Source organism: Gasterosteus aculeatus, chromosome 10 (genome assembly GCF_964276395.1).
Source record: "Gasterosteus aculeatus chromosome 10, fGasAcu3.hap1.1, whole genome shotgun sequence".
Taxonomy (NCBI): Eukaryota; Metazoa; Chordata; class Actinopteri; order Perciformes; family Gasterosteidae; genus Gasterosteus; species Gasterosteus aculeatus.
The window spans coordinates 9,495,179-9,516,966 of NC_135697.1; the positions used below are offsets into that span (position 1 = coordinate 9,495,179).

General features: G+C 44.3%; 1 protein-coding gene across 1 annotated transcript; it reads right to left on the bottom strand.

The window, feature by feature from the left end:
• Window positions 1-386: 386 nt before the first annotated feature.
• LOC120827069 (Y+L amino acid transporter 2) lies at window positions 387-20,357 on the bottom strand. The gene is made up of 12 exons (XM_040189721.2): window positions 20,157-20,357; window positions 17,536-17,894; window positions 16,161-16,336; window positions 15,579-15,721; window positions 14,621-14,746; window positions 14,304-14,448; window positions 5,134-5,257; window positions 4,379-4,482; window positions 4,157-4,253; window positions 3,911-4,060; window positions 3,204-3,387; window positions 387-2,345 (listed from the first exon to the last, which is right to left on the bottom strand). Exons 2-12 carry the CDS (start codon window positions 17,662-17,664, stop codon window positions 2,251-2,253), a joined length of 1,473 nt encoding a protein of 490 aa, XP_040045655.1. The 5' UTR covers window positions 17,665-17,894; window positions 20,157-20,357; the 3' UTR covers window positions 387-2,250.
• Between the last annotated feature and the right edge of the window lie 1,431 nt (window positions 20,358-21,788).

Genomic DNA, 21,788 nt, shown 5'->3' on the forward strand with positions numbered 1-21,788 from the left:
TAACTCTACATGGTGCAGTCTTCTCATCTTTCACTGGAGAACCTGGTTTCTTCTCCTGCATTCATCTGCTGTTGCATATTTTTTCAGGGTTAAATATAAATTAATATAATAAATAATGGGTGCTGGCAATCAGCTTTAAAGAAATTTACCAAACATCAGGTTTTGAAATTCTGGTCTGCTATACATAAAAATGAGTAAATGGTTTTGAAAGGACAAAAAAAGCCAATAAGAAATGTTTTTTTTAGCATTTATATTGATATTTAAAATTTCATTAACCACATCATCATTTTGAAACATTGTTATACTTAATAACTTAAGAGCGTGAATAAATGTGTTGAAGGGTTAGTGTAGAGGACGATGGATCAGACCAGTCACTGAAACAGACATTTCTGACTTGCCTTTATTCAAATAAAAATATTTTTAAAAAACACAGCAGCTTCGGGTGTCAGGTGTGTTTTTACATTTGGTTTGTCCAACATGTAATAAATAAAAAAAAGCAACCACGTAAGAAACAATTCTACAAAGAATCACATCACAACTTCAGTAAACTCAACACACCAGAACAGAATACACACATTCAGGAGTTCCTAGCCTATAACACACGTTGAAACATACTGCAACATTAAAGTTCTGCCATTTCTGAGTACATGAACGTCATAACATTATAATCCATCAAAATACATTGAGAACGTTGTGTTCACAGCAGATATATGGAGACTTTCTTCTTAACAACACACACAAAACAACGCACAAAACGATCAAATTTGGTATAAATGATAACAACGGCCCCCAGAGGAAGTAACATTAAAGTAACATGGCTGATGTTGTCGAAGTGCTCAACTCACCAGGTTAAATATCGTTCAAATTAGGTCAAGATTATTTCCAGCTTGGAAGTAACGGAGCTTCATCAAATCGACCACACTCACATAAAGAGACCACACTCACAGAAGGCACATAAAGGTCATGAGGACAACACACTTAAGGTGTAATTTCCTCACACACACACTTTGCTACAGGCTTAACGCACTCCGTGAGTAGAAAGATGGTCCAACTATCAGCCTGTTTAAGACTTGTGGCTGTGAACAGTGAACAAATGACCCCAGCTGGTGATGTATTGACAAGGCAACATCACTTTAAATACACTATTTGTGTTACAAACTATTAAGTACAGTTAGTTAGAAAAAAAGACAATAGTTCAAGATAACAGCTACAACGTGTGCACATTGTTTGTGCAAGGAGCCCCAAAGGAGCGTGGCAGGAACCACCGGTTGATCCGGAAAACCATTTTGTTACATTAGTCCAGGCAACCGCATACGCAAAAAAGGTTAAAATTCTAGATGAGCTCTTGTTTGCTGGACAGAAGAATCTCAAAACCTTTCCCTGGATGTGACTATTAGCTACCACTAGAAGGCACCAGAAATAAAATATAGCCCTGAAGCATTCAACGGGTTCGTGGTGGAACGGATTCATCATCATAGTCAGCTGACGCATCAAAAGGCTCATAAAAAAAATAACAGCACTTTTGTAAATAATCTCTTTCCGCTGACCAGTCTGATTATTACAGATCTGTCTACTTGGTAATCCAGTATATTGAGGAGAACGCTTTTCTATAACCATGGTGGTTGTAAAACAAGACCAAAAAAAGCCCAAGAACAAGGTTTTTGGGACATAATCTGGCTGCCATACAGATTACGCTGACAGTAACTGTAATTCATCTATGAGATCAGACAGCTAATTTTCCAATCAGAACATTCAAGTCTGCAGCTTTCAGCAATTACACCAGTGACACCAATGGACGGGACCCAAGTCATTGGATTGTAAGACAAATACAAGGGTTTTAATTTGCAGTTCTGAATGACTGGTTTCTATGATCCTACGGACCCTACGGGGGGGGGGGGGGTCACCATAAGGCTTTCTGTCAGCTTGTGTGCGCGTGAGTTGCAGTGGTGTGGGGGAAATTACACGGATAACACTGTACTAATAGCATGTGAATGTGCTCAAGTTCCACTGAGTTAATCTATACAGTGCTGCTGTTTGGAGGGTTTTACTGAGCAGAGCGAGGTTTGGCTTGTGCTTGAGGACAAAGGAGGAGGTGTGTGGAGTTCACCTGCCCAGTTTTCTTCATTCTCAGCTAAAATCAAATCTATACTGGTCTAAATCCCGATTGTCTAAAGCTCTCAGCTTCCTTTGTGTCGTTGCTTCTCTTCCATCCCGCCTTCCTGCCTTTCAGACGAGGGTTTTGCAGCTCCATCATTCAATCTTCGCCGGGTCCAAATTGTCCAGGTCAATACCAGGCGAGGTCACACAGCACAGGAACAGTTTTTGGGTGTACAGAGAGATTTTATCTGTGGCAATGAAAGAAAGGAAATTAAGTAAAATAACTAAAGAGAACGTCTTTGAAAATAAAGTTAAGAATGAGAAAGCTTCCTTCGGTGGAGTGAAGATCTCCACCAAGTCCATCTGCGACAACCGCTCCCGTATTGTGGGAATATTCACCACAAACACGAGATGAAGCCATAACCGGCTGACAGACAGACACGTGATTCTCCAAGTAGAGTTAATACTTCTAATAAGCAATAGAGTGTTTTAGAACAAATAAATCTAAAAGGATTACTAGTTTCAACATTTGCATGACATAAATGGTATGTGGGGATATTCTAAAGGTTTCATAGTTCTACAGAACGCTTTCCAGCATGTGGGCTCAATAGTACAGTGAACTTTGAAACAGTAATCTCAATCACTCTTTAGCTCTTAACTCTTAAGACAAGGAGTTTTTACATGTGCCAATGGTACTGGCTACAGTAAGACCTGTAAGCTACTTTAAATAATGACATCACACAACTTAAACCAGAGGTTACGCTCCAGAAACGCCAACGAGGCGTAATTATGCACCCTGGTCACAAGAAAAAAATCTGTATCAACATTTCTAACATCATGTGTTTAAATTACTATCTGTAATTTATATTGGACTCAGATCTTATGTGCCAGTGTTTTACACTCATGTCACTTATGTAGAAATGTATGTAGCTTAACAGTGAAAAGGCCATTGCTCCTTTCAAATTCAACCACCAGTCTACATATCTGTATAATGGTTGAATTTTCATTCATTCTATAAAATGCATCTGAACAGCGACGTGATCTGAGCAAAAGAAAACGTGTCAAACGAGTACGAGGATCTCAAAACGTCAGCCGAAGCCTCTTACCGATCATCTTTCCGAGGAAGGCCGGTCGTGAGCTGGCTGGCAGGTGGATGCAAACGTAGTAGACTGGTACGCCAGACAACGCCACAGCGATTCCCACCAGAGAGTTGATGGTGTCGCTGTAGAGGGGAACTACAACCAGAAAGAGACTGCACAGGCAGTAGACTATCGGGAAGAAGAGAGAGAGCTGCAGGGGAAGGGAGCGAGGACGGACAGACAAAGGGAGGATATACAAAGGGTTCAGTAAGAAGGTGAAAGTAGAGCAGAGGAAAACATCATGGGCTGTTAACATCGTTGTCATAGCTAGAAGCCATTGCTGTGTGTGGTCAGGCCTGCAATGGAGGCGACGTTTATGAATACATGTAAATGCTCTAAAATACATAATATCACATAATATTTACTTCTTCAACTAATCTAATTAAAAGGTTGAAATGTATGTTCTGCCCAAAAGCTAGACACACATTTTTAAAAGACTTCATGCAAACATATTATGAATGCGTGTGTGCGTTCAGGCAGGGAATGGTCTGGGCACTAACTAACTAACTGCATTAATTAAAGTTGCTATCAAGGCCCAGGTCATTGAAAACTTTTGACATGTTCCATCCCTGCAAATGTCGAATTCCCTTCATGCCAAAAAAGATTCCTGGAAGTCAGAGCCGATCTGATAATTAAACATGCGCGTCAGCGTTCACGCTTCTTCACTTTCTTACCTTGACAGGCCGGTGCAGATCAGGAGCTTTGAAGCGGAGGTAGATCAGGCTGGCTATCGACAAACCAATGAACAACCAGTAGTTGAAACTGAAGTAGTTGATTAATTGGAAGACGTCAGGTACAGACAGGAAGATTAGAGACATGCCTCCCTGAAGAGAAGATGGTTGGAGCTCAGCAGGAACACGGCCTCAAACACAACCAAATGCGAACAAACGTTTAAACCCACAGAAATGTGCGATACCAACATTGAAAAGCAGGGCAGGAATGGGGGTGAAATGTTGTATGTGGATCATGCACAGCACATTGGGCAGGTGACCTTCTCTGGAACCAACAAAGAACAACCTGCAGGAGAAACAACATGTTGGAAAGATGTTGCCTCTTAGTTTTGCTGAAACATTACAGGCAGAAATTATATTTTTTTTAGGACAGCAGGGTAAATGTCTACAGGATTTTTGCCTCGGACTTACCGGGAGGCAGCAATGATGGAGGAGTTGAGGCCTCCGTAGCACGATATGGCCACAGACAGAGGGATCAGCCAGCGCGCCCAGCCCAGCACATCATCAGCAAAGGTCTGAGGACACATTCAACCAAGATGATTAGTGTCGGTGAATAGTTCTATGGTGACGTATATATAAATCTGTGGAACACAACATTCAAGGATAATTTATCCTCATTATGCAACAAGGGCTTACATGACAAAATGCAGTTGTTACCCATTTGTAACACAGGAAAAAAATAGATCTGTGAAAGGATCATGAGTTGGGCCAAAAATGTGAATTTTGAGGCCACTTTTAACCACCAAACTGTAAATCACAAAGTGGACACTCGTGCACCATTTGAAGCAATGATATATCAGATATTGTAACAGATAATAAAAGCCAGTCCAACTCTCCCTCCTCCTCTAATTCACTAATCACATCATCACGTTCCCAAGGTCCTGCGTGGGGCGCTAACCTCTTTAGCTAAATGAGGTTCCTGCCCTCATCTCGATCCTGCAGCCACAGATAACTCAAAGGGACAACGTACCAGCCACAAGTGAGCCTGGCTGCCAGCCAGACGGAGAGAGACAATAGCAGAAGACGGGAAGCACAGATAAAACTCTGCTTTCCCAGGAAGGCGGCGCAGATGTTCATTTGAATCGCATCTGTGAGGCCGACCGGATTTGGCTACTGCTCAGTTACAGGTTCTTCGGTGTGCGAGGAGAAGGCATTAAGTTACTGACCACAGCGACGGCCTCGCTGCTGAGCACTCGGTCTGCATCCATGACGACGTAATAAGCCACGTTGGTCAAGATGTAGATCACGGTGACGATGGGCATGGAGATGGCGATGGCCAGGGGCAGATTCCTGAAAAGGAGAAAAATTAGATTTCATTAGCTAAAATATGTCAGCCACGGGCAGCCTCTGCGGAGAGCTGAGCGGATACTTCAGCAGTACCGGGACGACGTGGTGGATCGGGTCAGAAAAGAGCTCATGCACAGCACCAACAACTGGTCCAACAGTTACAGTAGGTCGCTGAAAACCGGTATTACATGGGAACCGTGTAGCTACTTAACAGTACTTATTACTTCTTCCCAGGACCCAGCTGTCTGAGGCCAATGATAAGATGCTGGCTGTGCAGGAGTGTTACACAGCTGTCTGCAAGGAGAAGGACTTGCTTGGCAAGGAGGAGGCTGTGATCAAAGTAAATGAGGTCCTAAAATGTGTTTACAATAACGTTGGACATGGTTCCTATACTCAAATCATTAAAAGGGAGAACAGATTTGAAAAGATCAAAATGATTGAAATGGTCTTGCCCCATCGTACCTGTTACGTTCCCCAGTTTTCTGTGTTTGGTTAGTGAGCCTTGCTAGTGCTCAAGCTAGGTTAGGGGGGGGTGTTTCAGGTCAGATAGGCAAGAGGGACTATTTTGTTTTGTTCATTGTTTTGGTTCTGCCCAGCCCCTTTTCCCAAGCAACCCGTATATATATCTATATATAGATATATATATTAATAAACATTCCTTTTTACGGGTTATATGTGTTCTGGTCGTCCGTGTACCTACACGCACCACACCTCTTTCCCCATTACCACATTGAGATAAGGAGCGGCGGGTCGTTGCGTTCCCTCCTCCACGAGGCGTGCGTAACAAAGTGGGGGCTCGTCCGGGATCCAACTTGCTTGGTTCCCATCTGGCCCTGCTGCTCTGAGCTCTGTGGTTGGTGGTTAGGGTGTAGTAGTGGGGGTTGTGAATTGGATGACCTTTAGTTTTGTTGTGTGTTCGGTAAGTCGCAATAGTGTACATGATGGCTACTTCAGCCATCTCCAGTTTTGTTGATGCGCCCTCGGTTAGTCAGTTGGTAGGATTGCGTAAGGCAGACCTCTATGCCATAGCAAACCATTACAAGATTTCTGTTCCTACGCAGGCCCTTAAGGCTGAACTTTTGGTGTTGGTCCAGAAGGGGTTGATTGAACAGGGTTTCTGTTCCTTGAAGAAGGGGGAGAGTGAGGTTAGTGAGGGGGAGGAGACTGCAGAAGGACAGGTGATTGGTTTTTCTCCTACACGGTCGGAAGAGGGTGTTCAGGAGGGACCGTTCACCCTGCCCAAATTCAACCCGTCACCTTCTTCGGGCCATTCGGTTTCCTCCTCCGCAAAACTTAAACTAAGATTAGCTCGGCTGGAGATAGAGCAACGAGACAAGGAACAGGCAAGAAAGTTTGAATTAGAGGTTAAAAGACTGACCATAGAGGCTGACAAAGAGATACGCATACGACAACTGGAGCTAGAGGCTGGCTTCAGTGCATCCCCTCAGTCGCCGCAGCGTCAGTTTGAGGTAAGCAAGAACATTGCGTTGGTGCCACCATTTCGTGAATCCGAAGTAGATTCCTACTTTTCTGCATTTGAGCGGGTGGCGGCTGCGCTACATTGGCCACAGGATGTATGGTCAATCCTGTTGCAGTGCAAATTGTCTGGGAAAGCCCAAGAGGTTTTAGCTGCTCTGTCCCTAGAAGACAGTTTGCAGTACGACATAGTTAAGGCAACTGTGTTGCGTGCGTATGAGTTGGTGCCTGAAGCGTATAGGCAGCGTTTCAGGAACCACAAAAAGCCTCCTGACCGTACATTTGTTGAGTTTGCTAGAGATAAGGAGTCTCTGTTTGATCGTTGGTGTTCGGCTAGTAAAGCTAACACGTTTACAGAGGTTAAGGAACTAATGTTGTTGGAGGAGTTTAAAAATCACTTGCCAGACCGGGTTGTAGTTCATTTGAACGAACAGAAAGTGACAACGTTGGCCCAAGCGGCAGTGTTGGCCGATGAGTACGCCTTAACCCATAAAACAGTGTTTGGAGAGTTTCGATTTGAAGGCAGGTCGGTGACGTCATCGTTGCCTCGATCTGGTCGTGTTGCCTCCCACGACGACCCTAAGCCGATGGCTGAGGTCCGTGAGTGCTTTTATTGTCACAAGGTCGGTCACTTGATTGTGGACTGCCCAGTGTTGAAAAGTAAACCCAAACCGTCTGAGTCATTCCCTCCAAAGTCCAAAGGCATGGGTTTTGTTTGGCCGCAAGACTCAACTAGTGACTCGCTTGTGAGGCCAGATCCTCTTTATGCCCCGTTTTTGTCCACAGGTTGTGTCTCCTTGACCGGGGAACAAGCTGACCAAAAGCCCATACAGATACTACGAGACACCGGGGCGGCACAGTCGGTCATTCTCACCAAAGTGCTACCCTGGTCACCGGACTCGTACTGTGGTTCCCATGTAATACTCCAGGGTATAGAGACATCCACAGTATCTGTGCAGTTACATTGGGTTAATTTAAAGTCCGACCTGGTAGCCGGACGTTTTCGTGTTGGTGTAGTGTCTACGCTACCAGTTAAAGGAGTGACATTGCTGTTGGGGAATGATATTGCTGGTGGTGTTGTTACTCCCATGTTGGAAGTGGTAGGCAGCCCAGAGTCTACATCGACAGACAATGATTTAGTTGAAGCCTTTCCCCATGTTTTTCCTGCGTGCGTGTTAACAAGGGCACAGTCTCGCAGGATGGGAGACATGGTGGATTTAGCGGGTTCTGTTTTCGCCCGTAGTACAGCGGCGCAGATCGTCCCTACTGTAGCTACGACAACGCCAATGTTTTCTACCACCGGCAAGTCTACTGTCGGGGAAAACGTAAGTGCTCCCCAATTACATGATATTCTGGTGATGGTCACGCCTGCTAGGGTGATCGAGTATCAGAAGGAAGACCCCAGTCTGCGTAAGTGTTTTGCTTCTGTAGTTTCCCCGGAGGAAGCAAACACTAGGGAGACTGCCTACTTCATGGAGGCTGGTGTACTGATGATTTTTTCTACGTTTGGCCTCCCAAAGGTTCTTCAAACTGATCAAGGAACTAACTTTACATCAAAACTGTTTGCGGAGGTATTAAAAACTTTGTCTATCTCCCACCAGGTCTCGAGTCCGTATCATCCGGAGAGTCAAGGGGCTCTTGAACGCTGGCATCAGACGCTTAAGGCAATGCTGCGTAAATATTGTCTGGATGCTAGTAATGATTGGGATGAAGGTGTGCCGTTTGTCTTGTTTGCTGTGAGGGAGACCGTACAAGAGTCTCTAGGATTCAGCCCTGCTGACTTGGTTTTTGGACACACCCCTCGGGGTCCGTTAATGGTGCTGAAGGAGCACATTCTATCTCCAACGCCTGCTACCGCCCCTCGTAATGTGCTGGAGTATGTCAGTGCAATGCGGGAGAGACTGCATGCCGCCTGCGTGCTAGCTCAAGAGTCTCTCTCCTCAACTCAGAAGCGCATGAAGGTGCGCTATGACAGAAAGGCTGTTAGCCGTTCTTTCGCACCAGGGGATCAAGTCCTTGTTTTGTTGCCAATCCCTGGTTCGTCTCTGTCTGCTCGGTTTTCTGGACCGTACGTGGTGGAAAAGAAGGTCAGCGACACCAACTATGTGATTGGAACTCCGGATGGTAAACGCTCTTCAAAGTTGTGTCTCATTAACATGCTGAAACCGTATTTTGTGCGCGCTTCTCCAAACAGCTCCTCGGGTACGCTAGTGCAGCCTACCGTCTCTAGTGTGGGTGCCGTGGTGCTGAAAGCTGGTGGGGACTTGGAGGAGGAACAGCAGGACGGGTTGGTGTTACGCCATACGCTACAGCAATGTGCGCGGTTGTGTAATTCGGAGGTATTAAAAAGCCTTCCTTCACACATGGAGCATTTAGAGAGTGATCAGATTGCTGATCTTGTCGTGCTGGTTAACCGTTTTTTGAGTGTGTTTCAGGATATCCCCAGTCGCACATCACTCATAGAGCATGATGTGGACGTGGGGAATGCTGCTCCTATTCGGCAGCACCCCTACAGAGTGAATGCCACTAAAAGAGAGGTTATGAGGAAGGAGGTGAGTTATTTGTTAGAGAACGACATGGCAAAACCCAGTAACAGCTCGTGGAGTTCTCCATGTATTCTTGTCCCTAAGCCAGACGGTACGTCTCGTCTTTGCACGGACTATAGACGTGTGAACACTGTGACGATACCGGATTCTTTTCCTCTGCCTCGTATCGACGACTGCATTGACCGAATTGGTTCTGCTGCTTATGTAAGTAAGCTAGATCTATTGAAAGGTTATTGGCAGGTGCCACTAACTTCTCGTGCCTCTGACATTTCGGCTTTTGTTACACCTGACAACTTTCTACAGTACACTGTCATGCCGTTCGGAATGCGTAACGCTCCTGCGACCTTTCAGAGGTTAGTGAATACTGTGTTTGCTGACGTGCCTAACTGTACCGCCTACCTAGACGATGTGGTAATTCATTCGTCCACTTGGTCCGAACATCTGGCCTCTCTGAAAATGGCTTTTCAGCGGTTGGAGAGTGCTTCGCTAACCCTCAACCTGGCCAAGTGCGAGTTCGGTAAGGCTACTGTTACCTATTTGGGGAAGCAGGTGGGACGGGGACAGGTGCGTGCCATCACTGGAAAGGTAGAAGCAATCATTGCTTTTCCTGCTCCTTCTACTCGTCGCCAACTGCGTAGGTTTCTAGGGATGGTGGGATACTATCGTACCTTTTGCAAGAACGTTTCGACGGTAGTAGCCCCTCTTACATCCTTGCTCAGTCCTAAGGTGCCGTTTAGGTGGTCATAGGATTGCAATTCTGCTTTTGAGTGTGCGAAAATGTTACTTTGTAACGCCCCGGTGTTGACTGCGCCTGACTTCGACAAACCATTTAAGCTCGAAATTGACGCTAGTACAGGAAGATGAGGACGGAGTGGACCGCCCTGTCAGTTTCTTCTCCCGTAAATTTAGTGTCAATCCAGGTACTCTACCATCGAACAGGAGACGCTAGCACTTCTGCTAGCCCTTCAATTCTTTGAGGTTTATGTGGGTTCGAGTGCTTTGCCTGTTGTGGTCTTTACAGACCATAACCCCTTAGTATTCCTAAAGCAAATGTACAATCAGAACCGCCGCCTTATGCGATGGGCTCTGATTGTCCAAGGGTACAATTTGCAGGTTTGCTACGTAAAGGGTACGAATAACGTGGTAGCCGATGCGCTATCGCGTGTTTAAGTACTGGGTTACGTTTGGTTGTTTTGTCGCAAACTGGAGGTTTGCTGTTTTTGGGGTGGGCGTGTTACGTTCCCCAGTTTTCTGTGTTTGGTGGCTTTGTTTTGTGCCTTGACAGGTGATTGATTCCAGGAGCAGCAGTCCCCAGACTGGAGATCTGGCTCCACCCACTCGTCAGTGGCTGCACCTGGATTCCTTCCCTCGCAACACATAAAGTGGTGCCATTTTGTTATGAAGCTCTCGCTCGTTGGGTGTGGGTTGTAGAGCAGAGAGTGACTTGGAGTCTCTGTTAAATCTTGTTCTGTGTGCTTGTGAAAGCGCTCTTATTTGTGTTTAATCCTGTTTTTTTTGTCTTTTGTTCCCAGGGAAAAGGGGAAGCACGTAGGCAAGCTGCCCATGGGTCTACACCACCCGTAGTCATCCTCCTGTCTAGAAACACTAGGCAAGACCTGGGCGGACCACCCCCCTGTATTTGGTTAGTGAGCCTTGCTAGTGCTCAAGCTAGGTTAGGAAGGGGTGTTTCAGGTCAGATAGGCAAGAGGGACTATTTTGTTTTGTTCATTGTTTTGGTTCCGCCCAGCCCCTTTTCCCAAGCAACCCGTATATAGATATAGATATAGATAGATAGAGATATATAGATATATAGATAGATAGATATCTATAGATATATATATTAATAAACATTCCTTTTTACGGGTTATATGTGTTCTGGTCGTCCGTGTACCTACACGCACCACACCTCTTTCCCCATTACCACATTGAGATAACGAGCGGCGGGTCGTTGCGTTCCCTCCTCCACGAGGCGTGCGTAACAGTACCCCTACACGCCCAGCCGATCTCTCAGGTCAACTGACCAGCTGCTCCTGAGGGTTCTGAAAACAAGGCTGAAGCTCAGAGGGGACCGAGCATTTTCTGTGACAGCTCCAAAACTATGGAACAAACTGCCGCTGCACATTAGACAGGACTCCTCAATTTTAAAACTCTTCTTAAAACACATCTTTTTTCTTTAACACTACGTAGGTTGTAGATTTAATTTTAATTTTATTGTACAGCACTTTGGGAACCTTTGTGTTCATTTTAACTGTGCTTTATAAATAAAACAGATTGGATTGAAAACTGAATGATTATTTGAACTTTTGAGTGTTTATTATTGTTGTCATGTGTAATTGTGTTGACCGATTCCTAACTGTATAGCTGGATTAAAAAAACAACAACAACAGGTTCTCACTGTTCTCACTCACAACAAAGGATTACAAAGGAAGTCAAGTGGACTGTGATCCAGCAGCAGGCGCATTCTAGGGCCATGGCTGCTTGGGAGGAGGAACTAAAAAAGGTACGTGTTCCTGCAGTCGCTGTCCAGCTTCCACAACTCTCTACGGGTGATCTTAACACAGAATCTACTGCCTCTGTGCAGATGGAGAAGATCTGGGTCCACAGACTGGAGGAGGCCACAAAGAGTCAGGCGGATGATATTGAGGCCAGCAGTGCGACCGTTACTGTGGAGGAGCTCGACTCCAGGCTCAGTGCACAGAAACAGCAGCTGCAGGATGACAAAGTCAAAGAAGCCAGCGAACAAGCCTTGAGGACATTAACAAAAAGGTGAGTTTATTACAATACTTGCTAGTTGGCCAAATGTGCTTTACCATACTTTTTTTTTGGTCACCATTTGGAATCAAGCCAATGCCATTAGACTTTTTAATACTGGGTTCTTCATTTTTCACCCGTCCTTTCACTTTTTAGATCTCCCAGCTACGTGATTATTAATTATTATGTTGTTGCAGGTTGAAGTTACCAGGGCCTGCCTTCGCCGGATGGAGGATTTGACTCCATTAACAGAATAAGAAACCGCTCTCCAAAGAGAGAGGGCGAACTGGGAGGAACTACATGAACAAAATACTGAGCAGCGGGTATGATATTACTATAAATGTGTCACTCCTGTCAACTGTTTTTTTTCTTTTCGGATAATGAATATTCCTCAATGTAAACGTGCCAGGTGTCCCAGGCCCTGAAGGAGGCAGAGGAGCAGTGGTATAATAAGCACCAGAACCAGCCGGAGGGGGAAAGCTCTGGAACGCAGAGGGTGGAGGATCTCCAAGAGGAGGTGGCCTCTCTCCAGAGTCAGCTGGAGCTGGAGAGGAGAGAGCATGCCACCCTGCTGAAGGCCGAGCTGGCCGGAGCTAGAGCAGCCTGGAACTGAGAAAAAGATGAGTTCTATGCCGTACAGGGCCGCAGCGAGCAGGTTTACCAAAGCAAGTTGCAAGCGCACCGGCGCAGCTCCAGCGGATGGAAGCCAAGCTGCAACAGACGCTGGGGGCCCGAGAGGAGGAGTTGAGATGTCAGCATGCGGTGAACGGAGCGGGCTCGGAGAAAGCAGTTAACAGTCCTTTGAATCTGCCGCTAATGGAATGAATAAAGTTTGATGTAGAACCTTTACGCTCATAGATGTTTTTTGTGCGCATGTTGCATTAACATTGTTAAAAGAAAAGTCTGACGTATCGCAAGCAGCACATTTACTAGACCGACAAGCGTTAAATTTGAGCATGAAACAAAAGCCAGGGGCTGCTTAGCTTAGCACAGTGAACTGGAGGAAAGGACCAGACTTGTTCAACCCAAAGATAAGTTTTGCTTTTCTAAGGTTAATCATTTCACCCCACGACGAGAAAGCAAGTGGGGATTATTGTTATAGTGTGGTGTTCTTCGTCGGGTCTATTCAACTAGCGGCCCTTCTGAAAGTTTTAGTGGCCCACGAGAGATGTGTGTGATATGGGGAAAACAGTCACTCACACCAAAAAAAAAAAACGAACGAACAAAAAAACCCATCTGACCAAATATATTTGATCTTTGATCTGACTCAGGCATACTGTGAGATTTGTCCTTTTTAAGACATTGCCGTCGTCGCTGACGTTTTGAGATCCTCGTACTCGTTTGACACGTTTTCCTTTGCTCGGATCACGTCGCTGTTCAGATGCATTTTATAGAATGAATGAAAATTCAACCATTATACAGATATGTAGACTGGTGGTTGAATTTGAAAGGAGCAATGGCCTTTTCACTGTTAAGCTACATACATTTCTACATAAGTGACATTAGGGTAAAACACTGGCACATAAGATCTGAGTCCAATATAAATTACAGATAGTAATTTAAACACATGATGTTAGAAATGTTGACATCTCCAAGGCAAAAAAACGCAAAGTTGATGGTGAAAATCACCAGTTCCAGAGCCAATGGACCGATAAGTATTTATTCACTTTGCCAGCCGCAAGAAGCAATAACGTTTCACCCGTGTGTTTACTATGCAACGTTACAGTTTCCGTGATGAAGGAATACAACGTGAAGAGGCACTACTATTCAAATCACGGGTCTTTTTCCAACATTTTATTTGAATGAAGTTATTTTACCTTAATTTTATGTTTTTTGTTTGGCAGCTGCCAGTCATTTGACCTTCTTTTTACGTTTTTTTTTTTTACAGTGTAACTAATAATACCTACGTAACATTATATCTTTGATTTGTACAAAAAACTCAATGTAGAGAAATCCATTTGAAGTTAAAAGTTACTTCATGGAATCCCGTTGCCACCGTGATGTTGCTAGACCTCAGACCTAAAACTCCATTCATTTTCAGCAGGTCTCTATTGCTTAAAGACAATTCGATTCCAGTATTCTTAAGACTACTTTAATGGTTCTTCTTGGAAAAAGAAAAAGAAAAATCCCTGTCAAAGCCTTGTGGAGACAAGCGTGGAACATATTGGCAGATACCTGCCGTTATATTAGCGGGTTGACTTGGCTGCTTTTTGCTGGTGTCCACCAACGCACAAGTCTGATTACTTATTATGACTAATAAGAAAGCGACCTCGTACCTCTCTGGGTTTTTGATCTCCTCTGTGATGAAGTTCAGCGTGTCCCAGCCCGAGTAGGAGTACAGCGCTGAGTAGAGGGCCAGGGCCATGTCACCAGGGTTCAGTTTGGAGCCTTTGAACGAGCCCTCGAAGTTCTGGTCAAAACCTACATCGACACAGGGTTGTTTGACTCGTCCAGGACATAAAGAAGTATTATTTAAGGCTAAATCATTCCTGAATATTTAACGTCTAATGTCTTACATTTTAGTTATTGTAATCTTCAGATAACTTCCCTGCACATTTGTCCTTCTTGCTGATGGTAAGTTTTGTTTTCCTACCTTGTGCGAGCTTCACCAGCCCAGTAATGATGATGACGATGAGAGCAAGGACCTTCGCTACAGTGGAGATGACCTGAAGATTGGCCCCCCATTTCACTTTCATACAGTTCACAAAGGTCAGCAGACCTGGTGAGAGAAGAGGGGGGACGAAAGCAGTTTACAAATAGCAAAAAACACTACTGACTTGAGACCTAAAAGTTGCGGCACAACAAATTCATTCCAGCATCACAGGCAGACGCATGCAGCCAAGCGGGGGCCAAGCGTGGGCCACGTGCTGCACGGCGAGTCACACGGCTGCAGCCGTTAAACACCTGCTCATGAAGCGGTTACGTCAGCAGAATTATTTTCTCAAATGATCCCGTCTGAGCTCGCTGGCTCCCTTTGATCTAAGACCGCAACGGAGAGAGTTGTGTGCTTTATGTGGTGTCGGTGTTGCAGCATTTGTTTTAAGATGCGTGTGTGTGTGTGTACGGAAACACACCAAACGTGCGAATACACAATCATGGTCTTATTTAGGCTTTGTGAAAAAAAAATCTTTAAAACCTTAAATTGGATGTGATTTCATTCTTGGCCGTGCGCATAACAAATATTTAGGGTTTCTATTCACTAAACCAGCATAGTACATTTAAGGCTGAGTTAAAAGGAAATCAAGTATTAAGTGTATTTACACACATAACCCTCTAATTGAAAAGAAAACAAAGACCAAGTGAGGCAGCTGTAATATAATGTGTCATCTATTTAAATGCAGCATGCATGATTCAACATGTACCGGTAGCACTGCTTAGAACTACCTTACAGCTGCTGCGAAATCTCCTAAATTCAACAGTTTGCAATTGACTTAACGAGATTCACAAAACACTTACTGCAAACACAAGCGTGCACAACCGCAGGCAGTATTAAAAACGTACAACCGATCAAGCAGAGCATGAAAGTGTGCCTAGTACAGGGAGAGACTTACATATGATGACGGCGGCGATGAGACGGACAGCAGCATAAGGGGCTGTGCAGGTGGAGTAGAAGGGCTGGACCAGGTAGGTGGAGAAGGTCAGAGCGATCACTGCCTGACAAGCCGGCTCAACTATCAACAAGGACGTCCACAGTCTACGGGATTAAGAAGTCTTCATACATAAAAGGCAAACATGCAGCATATATATTTTGTTTAACTGCATTAAGAGAACAATAATAAATCAAATACATTGTCTGCATCTCTACTATTAGGAACATGGCTTTCTCAGTTCAAAATGGAGAGCAGAGCATGAGTGAAAAAGAATTACCATGCAATATGTGAACTGTCTCCAACAAACTCATGAGATGACTCATGTGGAGTATTGTTGAGCACTGTGCGTCACAGTGAAGACGTATTGTAGCACTCATTTACAGGGATTTACACAAATTAAGAATATATATGCAACCTATTGTTGTCATACAATGCAGGTTACAAAAAGACAACTGGGCGTGAATGGAATGTATGAAAAATAACCATGTGTGTTAAAAATGAGTGTTTGCGGTGGTAAAGAGTAAAAAAAAGAAACTGGCGTACCGAATGAAAGCTAAGAAACCTCCAAAGGCCTCCAGGATGTAGGCATAGGACGCTCCTGATTTACGGATGGTAGTCCCCAGCTCAGCATAGCACAACGCCCCGAACACCGAAAATATCCCCCCGATGGCCCACACCACCAGGGACAGGCCGAACGAGCCGGTGTAAAAAAGAACTCCCTGCAGGACAGCAGATGAGAGCAGAGAACAAAGAGCAAATTACATAATACATCAATAAGACATACAAAGAATAAGTACTTTTAAAAATAAGAAGAACATACCAGAATTGGCTCACTTCTACGTTGGGGTTAGTTTTCAAAATAACTTTGTTTTGGGGTTGATTTCAACTATTTGTGCTGTGTGTAAAGGAAAAGTTCTACGTGGAATATATTTCCATTCAGTCTTTGGTGTAAATGTTTTTTTTTTGTTGCACCATTCCCAGCTAATGAAGCGATTACAACAATTGAGACATGAAGGCCCTTGTATTAGTTGAATGTGACGATTCACCAATTTTCTGTTAAAGGAGAATGGAGACCTTGGAGAACCAGCTAATTGGTTTAAAAAATAACACTCTGTGCAGCGCTAAGTCGCCGTCAAGCTTCCCTGCTCAACCTGCAGAACCTGTGACTCACAGACGCCTGTAAACTTGCTGCCGACGCTTAACATTTACGCAGCGTCTCGCCATGCATTTGGTTGTAGTGCCTGACTGCGTTTCCACAAGGCGCAAGCCGACAAGCCCATTTCTCACCACCGCCTCGCGGCCTTCGCGGCCTCTTGCGAGGGAAAAAAAAAAAAAAAAAACTGCCTGTGTTACAGAATGTGAAACTTCCACTTCTGACACCATTCCAACAGGAAATGCTGCAGGTGAACAGCAACAAAGCAAGCAACTTCTTCAGCTAATTGCTCGGCAAGGTGTGCCTTAAGGAATCTCCCTCACTTCTGATCATAAAGATACATTCGGTGCAGTTTAATGAGCCAATGTTTGGACAGACAAGGATGGTTGCCACATGCTCGCTTTCACCGTTGCGCTAAATTAGCACATACATAAGTTATTATTTTACAACACTTTCCTGATGCCTGACGTTCTCACTGCTTTGCATGTACATAAAATGTATGATCAAGAGGAATGTAACAAGGACGCTCAGCACATGTTTCTACGTACATGGTGAAACGTATTTGTAGCAGAAAGAAGAGCTAAGTGCACATAGTCTTGCTCCAAGACCCATTAACAGTTTTTTTTTGGTTGTCAGCAGTGAACGTAACCTGTCCAAAGGAATAAGGGAAGCGTTTACACTCTTTCTGACTTCGCAGAAAGTTAATACTTAAAAGATAGCGCTGAAGAAACCGAACGGATTAGCAGAAGTTGCAGAGACTCTTACCTTAGGTGAGACGAAGATACCGGAGCCGATCATATTTCCCACAATGAGACAGACCCCATGGAGGAGGGAAATCTCCTGCTTCAGCCGCACACCGCTGCCCTGAGATGCTGAGTCTACCTCAGTAGTCATTGTAAGAGGTAAAAGGCTTTCAGCCTCAACTCAGATGAGGTAAAGGGAAAGTGAAAAAGAAGACCGACTAGTTCCTGGAAGCCCCAGAAACTGAGACAAGACGAGAGCACAGAAATAAATGGGAAAGAAGAGAAAAGGGGAGTGGAGAGGTGTCACTGGTAGGCGGAGACGTGTGGACGTTTTAAAACAGCCACCGTTGAATCCGAGGAGTAGTTCTTCATTGGGATAATCTGCAAGAAACACAAAAAATAACTTACGCGTCTCAGTTGTCAGAGGTGTCAAGTAACAAAGTAAAAATACTTCGTTACTGTACTTAAGTAGAAATTTTGGGTATCTATACTTTACTGGAGTATTTATTTTTCAGATGACTTTTTACATTTTCACGCAAATATCTGTACTTTCTACTCCTTACATTTTAAAAACAGCCTCGTTACTTCCGGCTTGTCGTAGTTCAAAAACACAAACACAAAAAGAACCCATCTAGATAAATGGCGCTATCCGGACAGTGAATTTAGCATCCAGACACCCGATTGGTTTTCTCCGTGATGCGCCGGCAGATCGGAGCGACACTGGGTGGGGAAAGTGGTCGCTGGAAAGTTGGTATTTATCGACATGGAGCCTCCTCCTCTTCCTCCTCCTCTTCCTCACATGTGACTTTAGATGAGCATCTTCATGACCGTGGCTTTGTCCTAAATGTTTTATTGAGAGTCTGGCACAATACAGCAACTTGCAAGCAGCGCAGCATATTAAATAAAGTGATGTGTGTCTTAATGCGGCTTTAGAAATGAACGCACGGGGATTCTGTATTTGCTCATGAAGCCTGAAAATACGGGTTATTTGGCCAACGTTTTGATAACCGACCGCTGCCAGTTCAGTGTTTCCCATCATTATAAACAGGGGTGCGCCCCCCCCCCCCGTGACGTAGTAAACCTGGGGGAGACACTGCAGTCTACCTAATCAATGCGAGCAACGTGTGTGTGTGTGTGACTCGTGTCACTGGAAAATGGGTTGTGGTTTTATCTGTTTAAGTTAATTAGATACATCTGCTGTTGTTGTGTCTCTGAATATCACCATGTTTCCACCATCCCAACGGCAGGTCACGTGATCTGCAGGCACATTGATCACATTCTAACGGACTGAAGTGTTGTGTGAGCGAGGTTACGCATTAAGAGTTTGTCCGTAAAGGAATTTCTTACATTACTTTTACTTTTATACTTCAAGTAGTTTTGAAACCAGTACTTTTATACTTTTACTTAAGTAAAAAGCTTGAGTCGATACTTCAACAGGAGTCTTTTTAAACCCTAGTATCTGAACTTCTACTTGAGTAATGAATGTGAATACTTTTGACACCTCTGTCAGTTGTTTAGTTCTGCACAGAGGAGGGTGAGACGGAGAAAGTCAGCCTGACACTTTAAAAATGAAAAAATGCGTACACACCAGACTGATAACCCAGAGCAAGATAAGGAAATACTTGTGCTGAGACTTAACAGGTCAGATTCATACACATTGCGGGTCCATGTCCATGTCACACACCCAACTGAGAACAGCTTGTGCCATTCTGAAAAAGGAACCTGGCACCGACCACTTTTTGTATAGTGAACTTGACCAAACCATGTTTGTAACATCAAACAGGCAGGAGCTATTTTACATACAAACAAATACATGACTTTAAAGTAAATAGACTTGATTGCAGTTTCACGGCTGCGAAGATCTGAATGCCTTTCCTTGTTTAATAATAGCCCGATAACGAACGAAATAATCACAGTAATGATTAATCTATGAGGGACAAGGCCATGTATCCTAGTCTAATGAAATTATAATAATTCAATCAGGAATGATACATTATAGGAGCTGGTCTGCATTTTGGCTATTGCAGTTAAGTGAGTTAGTTCAAAGTCCAAAAACGTTTTTCTTTTAAAACACCCCTATGGAGCAAACGATAATCTCCACCTTCACAGCCTAATTTCCTATTCATTTACCCCCTGCCGATAAGGTTAATACGTGAAGAAGCTTATTATACAGGAATCGGCTTCCCCTCGTGTGTCAAACACAAGCTGACAGCTGAACACAGGATGGAGAGCGGAGTCGTGAACTCGGACTACTTTAGATGTAACACATCACCACTTAACACACACGTGTGCTCAACTCACACCCAAACATCTGCTCTTACGAGCCGTGAAACACACAAAAACATCCGTTTTCCCGGTGACAACTGGCCGCACTGACCTGACACAAACCCAAACGAGGCGTTAATTAATTCCGCGTTTCACTAAGTTAACCCGGTATCCGCGGCACGCATCTTAAACCCGGCTGTGACGCGTAAGCTAACGAAGCTAGCGGCGTTACCCGTAGACACTCGGCTGCCGCTGATGCTAACCGTGGTAAGTGACGTACGTTAGCTAACGTCATCCGATGGTTAACGTCAGTGTGACGTGCCTTTACTGTCTCGGTCCAGGGTTTAAAGACAAAAAAGAGAGAGGTGAGCATCTAACCTTTGCGGTGCGGTCCTTTTTATTCTCCTCCAGCAGCAGTTCACGCGCCTCCCGACGGCTCAGCGTGAACAACTTTAGTTCGGAAGTCCACATCTGCAGTTGGCTCCACCTCATCGTCATCATCATCATCATCATCGCCCCCACCCACTGAGTGACGGGGGCCTAAAACCAAAGGCCCTCCCTAAACCCTCGGTAAATGTTCAATATGATGAGCAATATGAACATTTTGCTCCCACGTGTCAACTCAACATGACAAAATGAAAATAAAAACATAAACAAAAGTTTAAAAATAATTTAATTGAGGGTATTTATTTTATACATTTCGGAATGAATGAATTACGGAAAGGGTTCAAAAAGAGCACAAACTGTGTGCCCAAGAGCCTCCGAGACCCAACGATTTGATAATGGGACAGATCCTAAAGCTCTGTTCTGGTTAATTAGTGACCGTTTATATACTCGTCTTGACTTTTGCTTATCATACTAAAGAAACACATGGTCCGGGTTGACTGCTGCTATCTTCACAAACACACGACATGTGTAGTCGGTGCGTGGAGGTGCTGGTAGCCTGTTCTAAGTTCAACGCACAAATTCATCTGTCATCCAACATGCCCATAACATGGCGTTTTGAAGTGTGGATTGAAATGGTTGAATGCACTTATTGGAAGTCGCAAAGCGTCAGCTAAATGACATGTAATGCAATGTAATATGCTGCCACCTAGTGAATGTTTTTTTTAACGATCCCACCCACTTATTTGGCAGGTTATGATTGACCATCAGTATTCCCTGCGTTACATAGAGCGAATCACTGTATGCTTTTGACCTTTTGACTGTAGGCATTCATCATCAGAGGATGCATTATCCTGTATGTATTATTTAATGTGAAATATGAAAACTGCAACTCTCGTTCACCCGGGCCCTCCTAGTAATAACATGCACGTTTAGGCTAATACAACTTCCAATCCAAATTGTGTAACATTTTATCTAAAAAAAAAAGAAATCAAAACCGTAATGTTGTCTTGTGAGGATTCATTGTTCCTGCCACAGAGACTTTGACTATCATCTGCTCTTCAGCCCTGAAACAAAGAGGGAAACACCCACCCTGCAGAGGACCTGAGCGCTCCATTAGGGGACTTAGGGCTTGTCAGGCCTGTAAAATGAGGCTCGTCAATGATCGCTCGAGCAAGCACATGAACGCTCATTAGGGACCCGGTAGAAAAGCCGCTAGATTGTGACATGTTCGGGTTTCCTGTTACACATTTCACAATAAAGCATTTTCAAATCTAAAATGTAGATATGGGTAAAGGTTGCATCCGGATCAAGATATGATTTATAGAGCATTGACTGTTTACCAAAACGAAATCTTTCTCAGTATGAGAAAACAACATTTCTCACTAAAGTCTCTTTAAAGCGTTTCCCTTCTCCCTCATGTGCAAGTTACAAAAAAACAATCTAGGCTACCCATCATCTTCACAGCACGAGATGAGGTAGGTACGGAGGTTTTCAATCTAGAGAGTTTAGACTCTAAACTCTTGTGAAGATAACGTGAACGTTTGCTAGCGTTAGACGCCAACGTCACGTGACTTAACCTGTGACGCATTCGGTCCACACGTCTCCAAAGCTGGATGGAAAAAC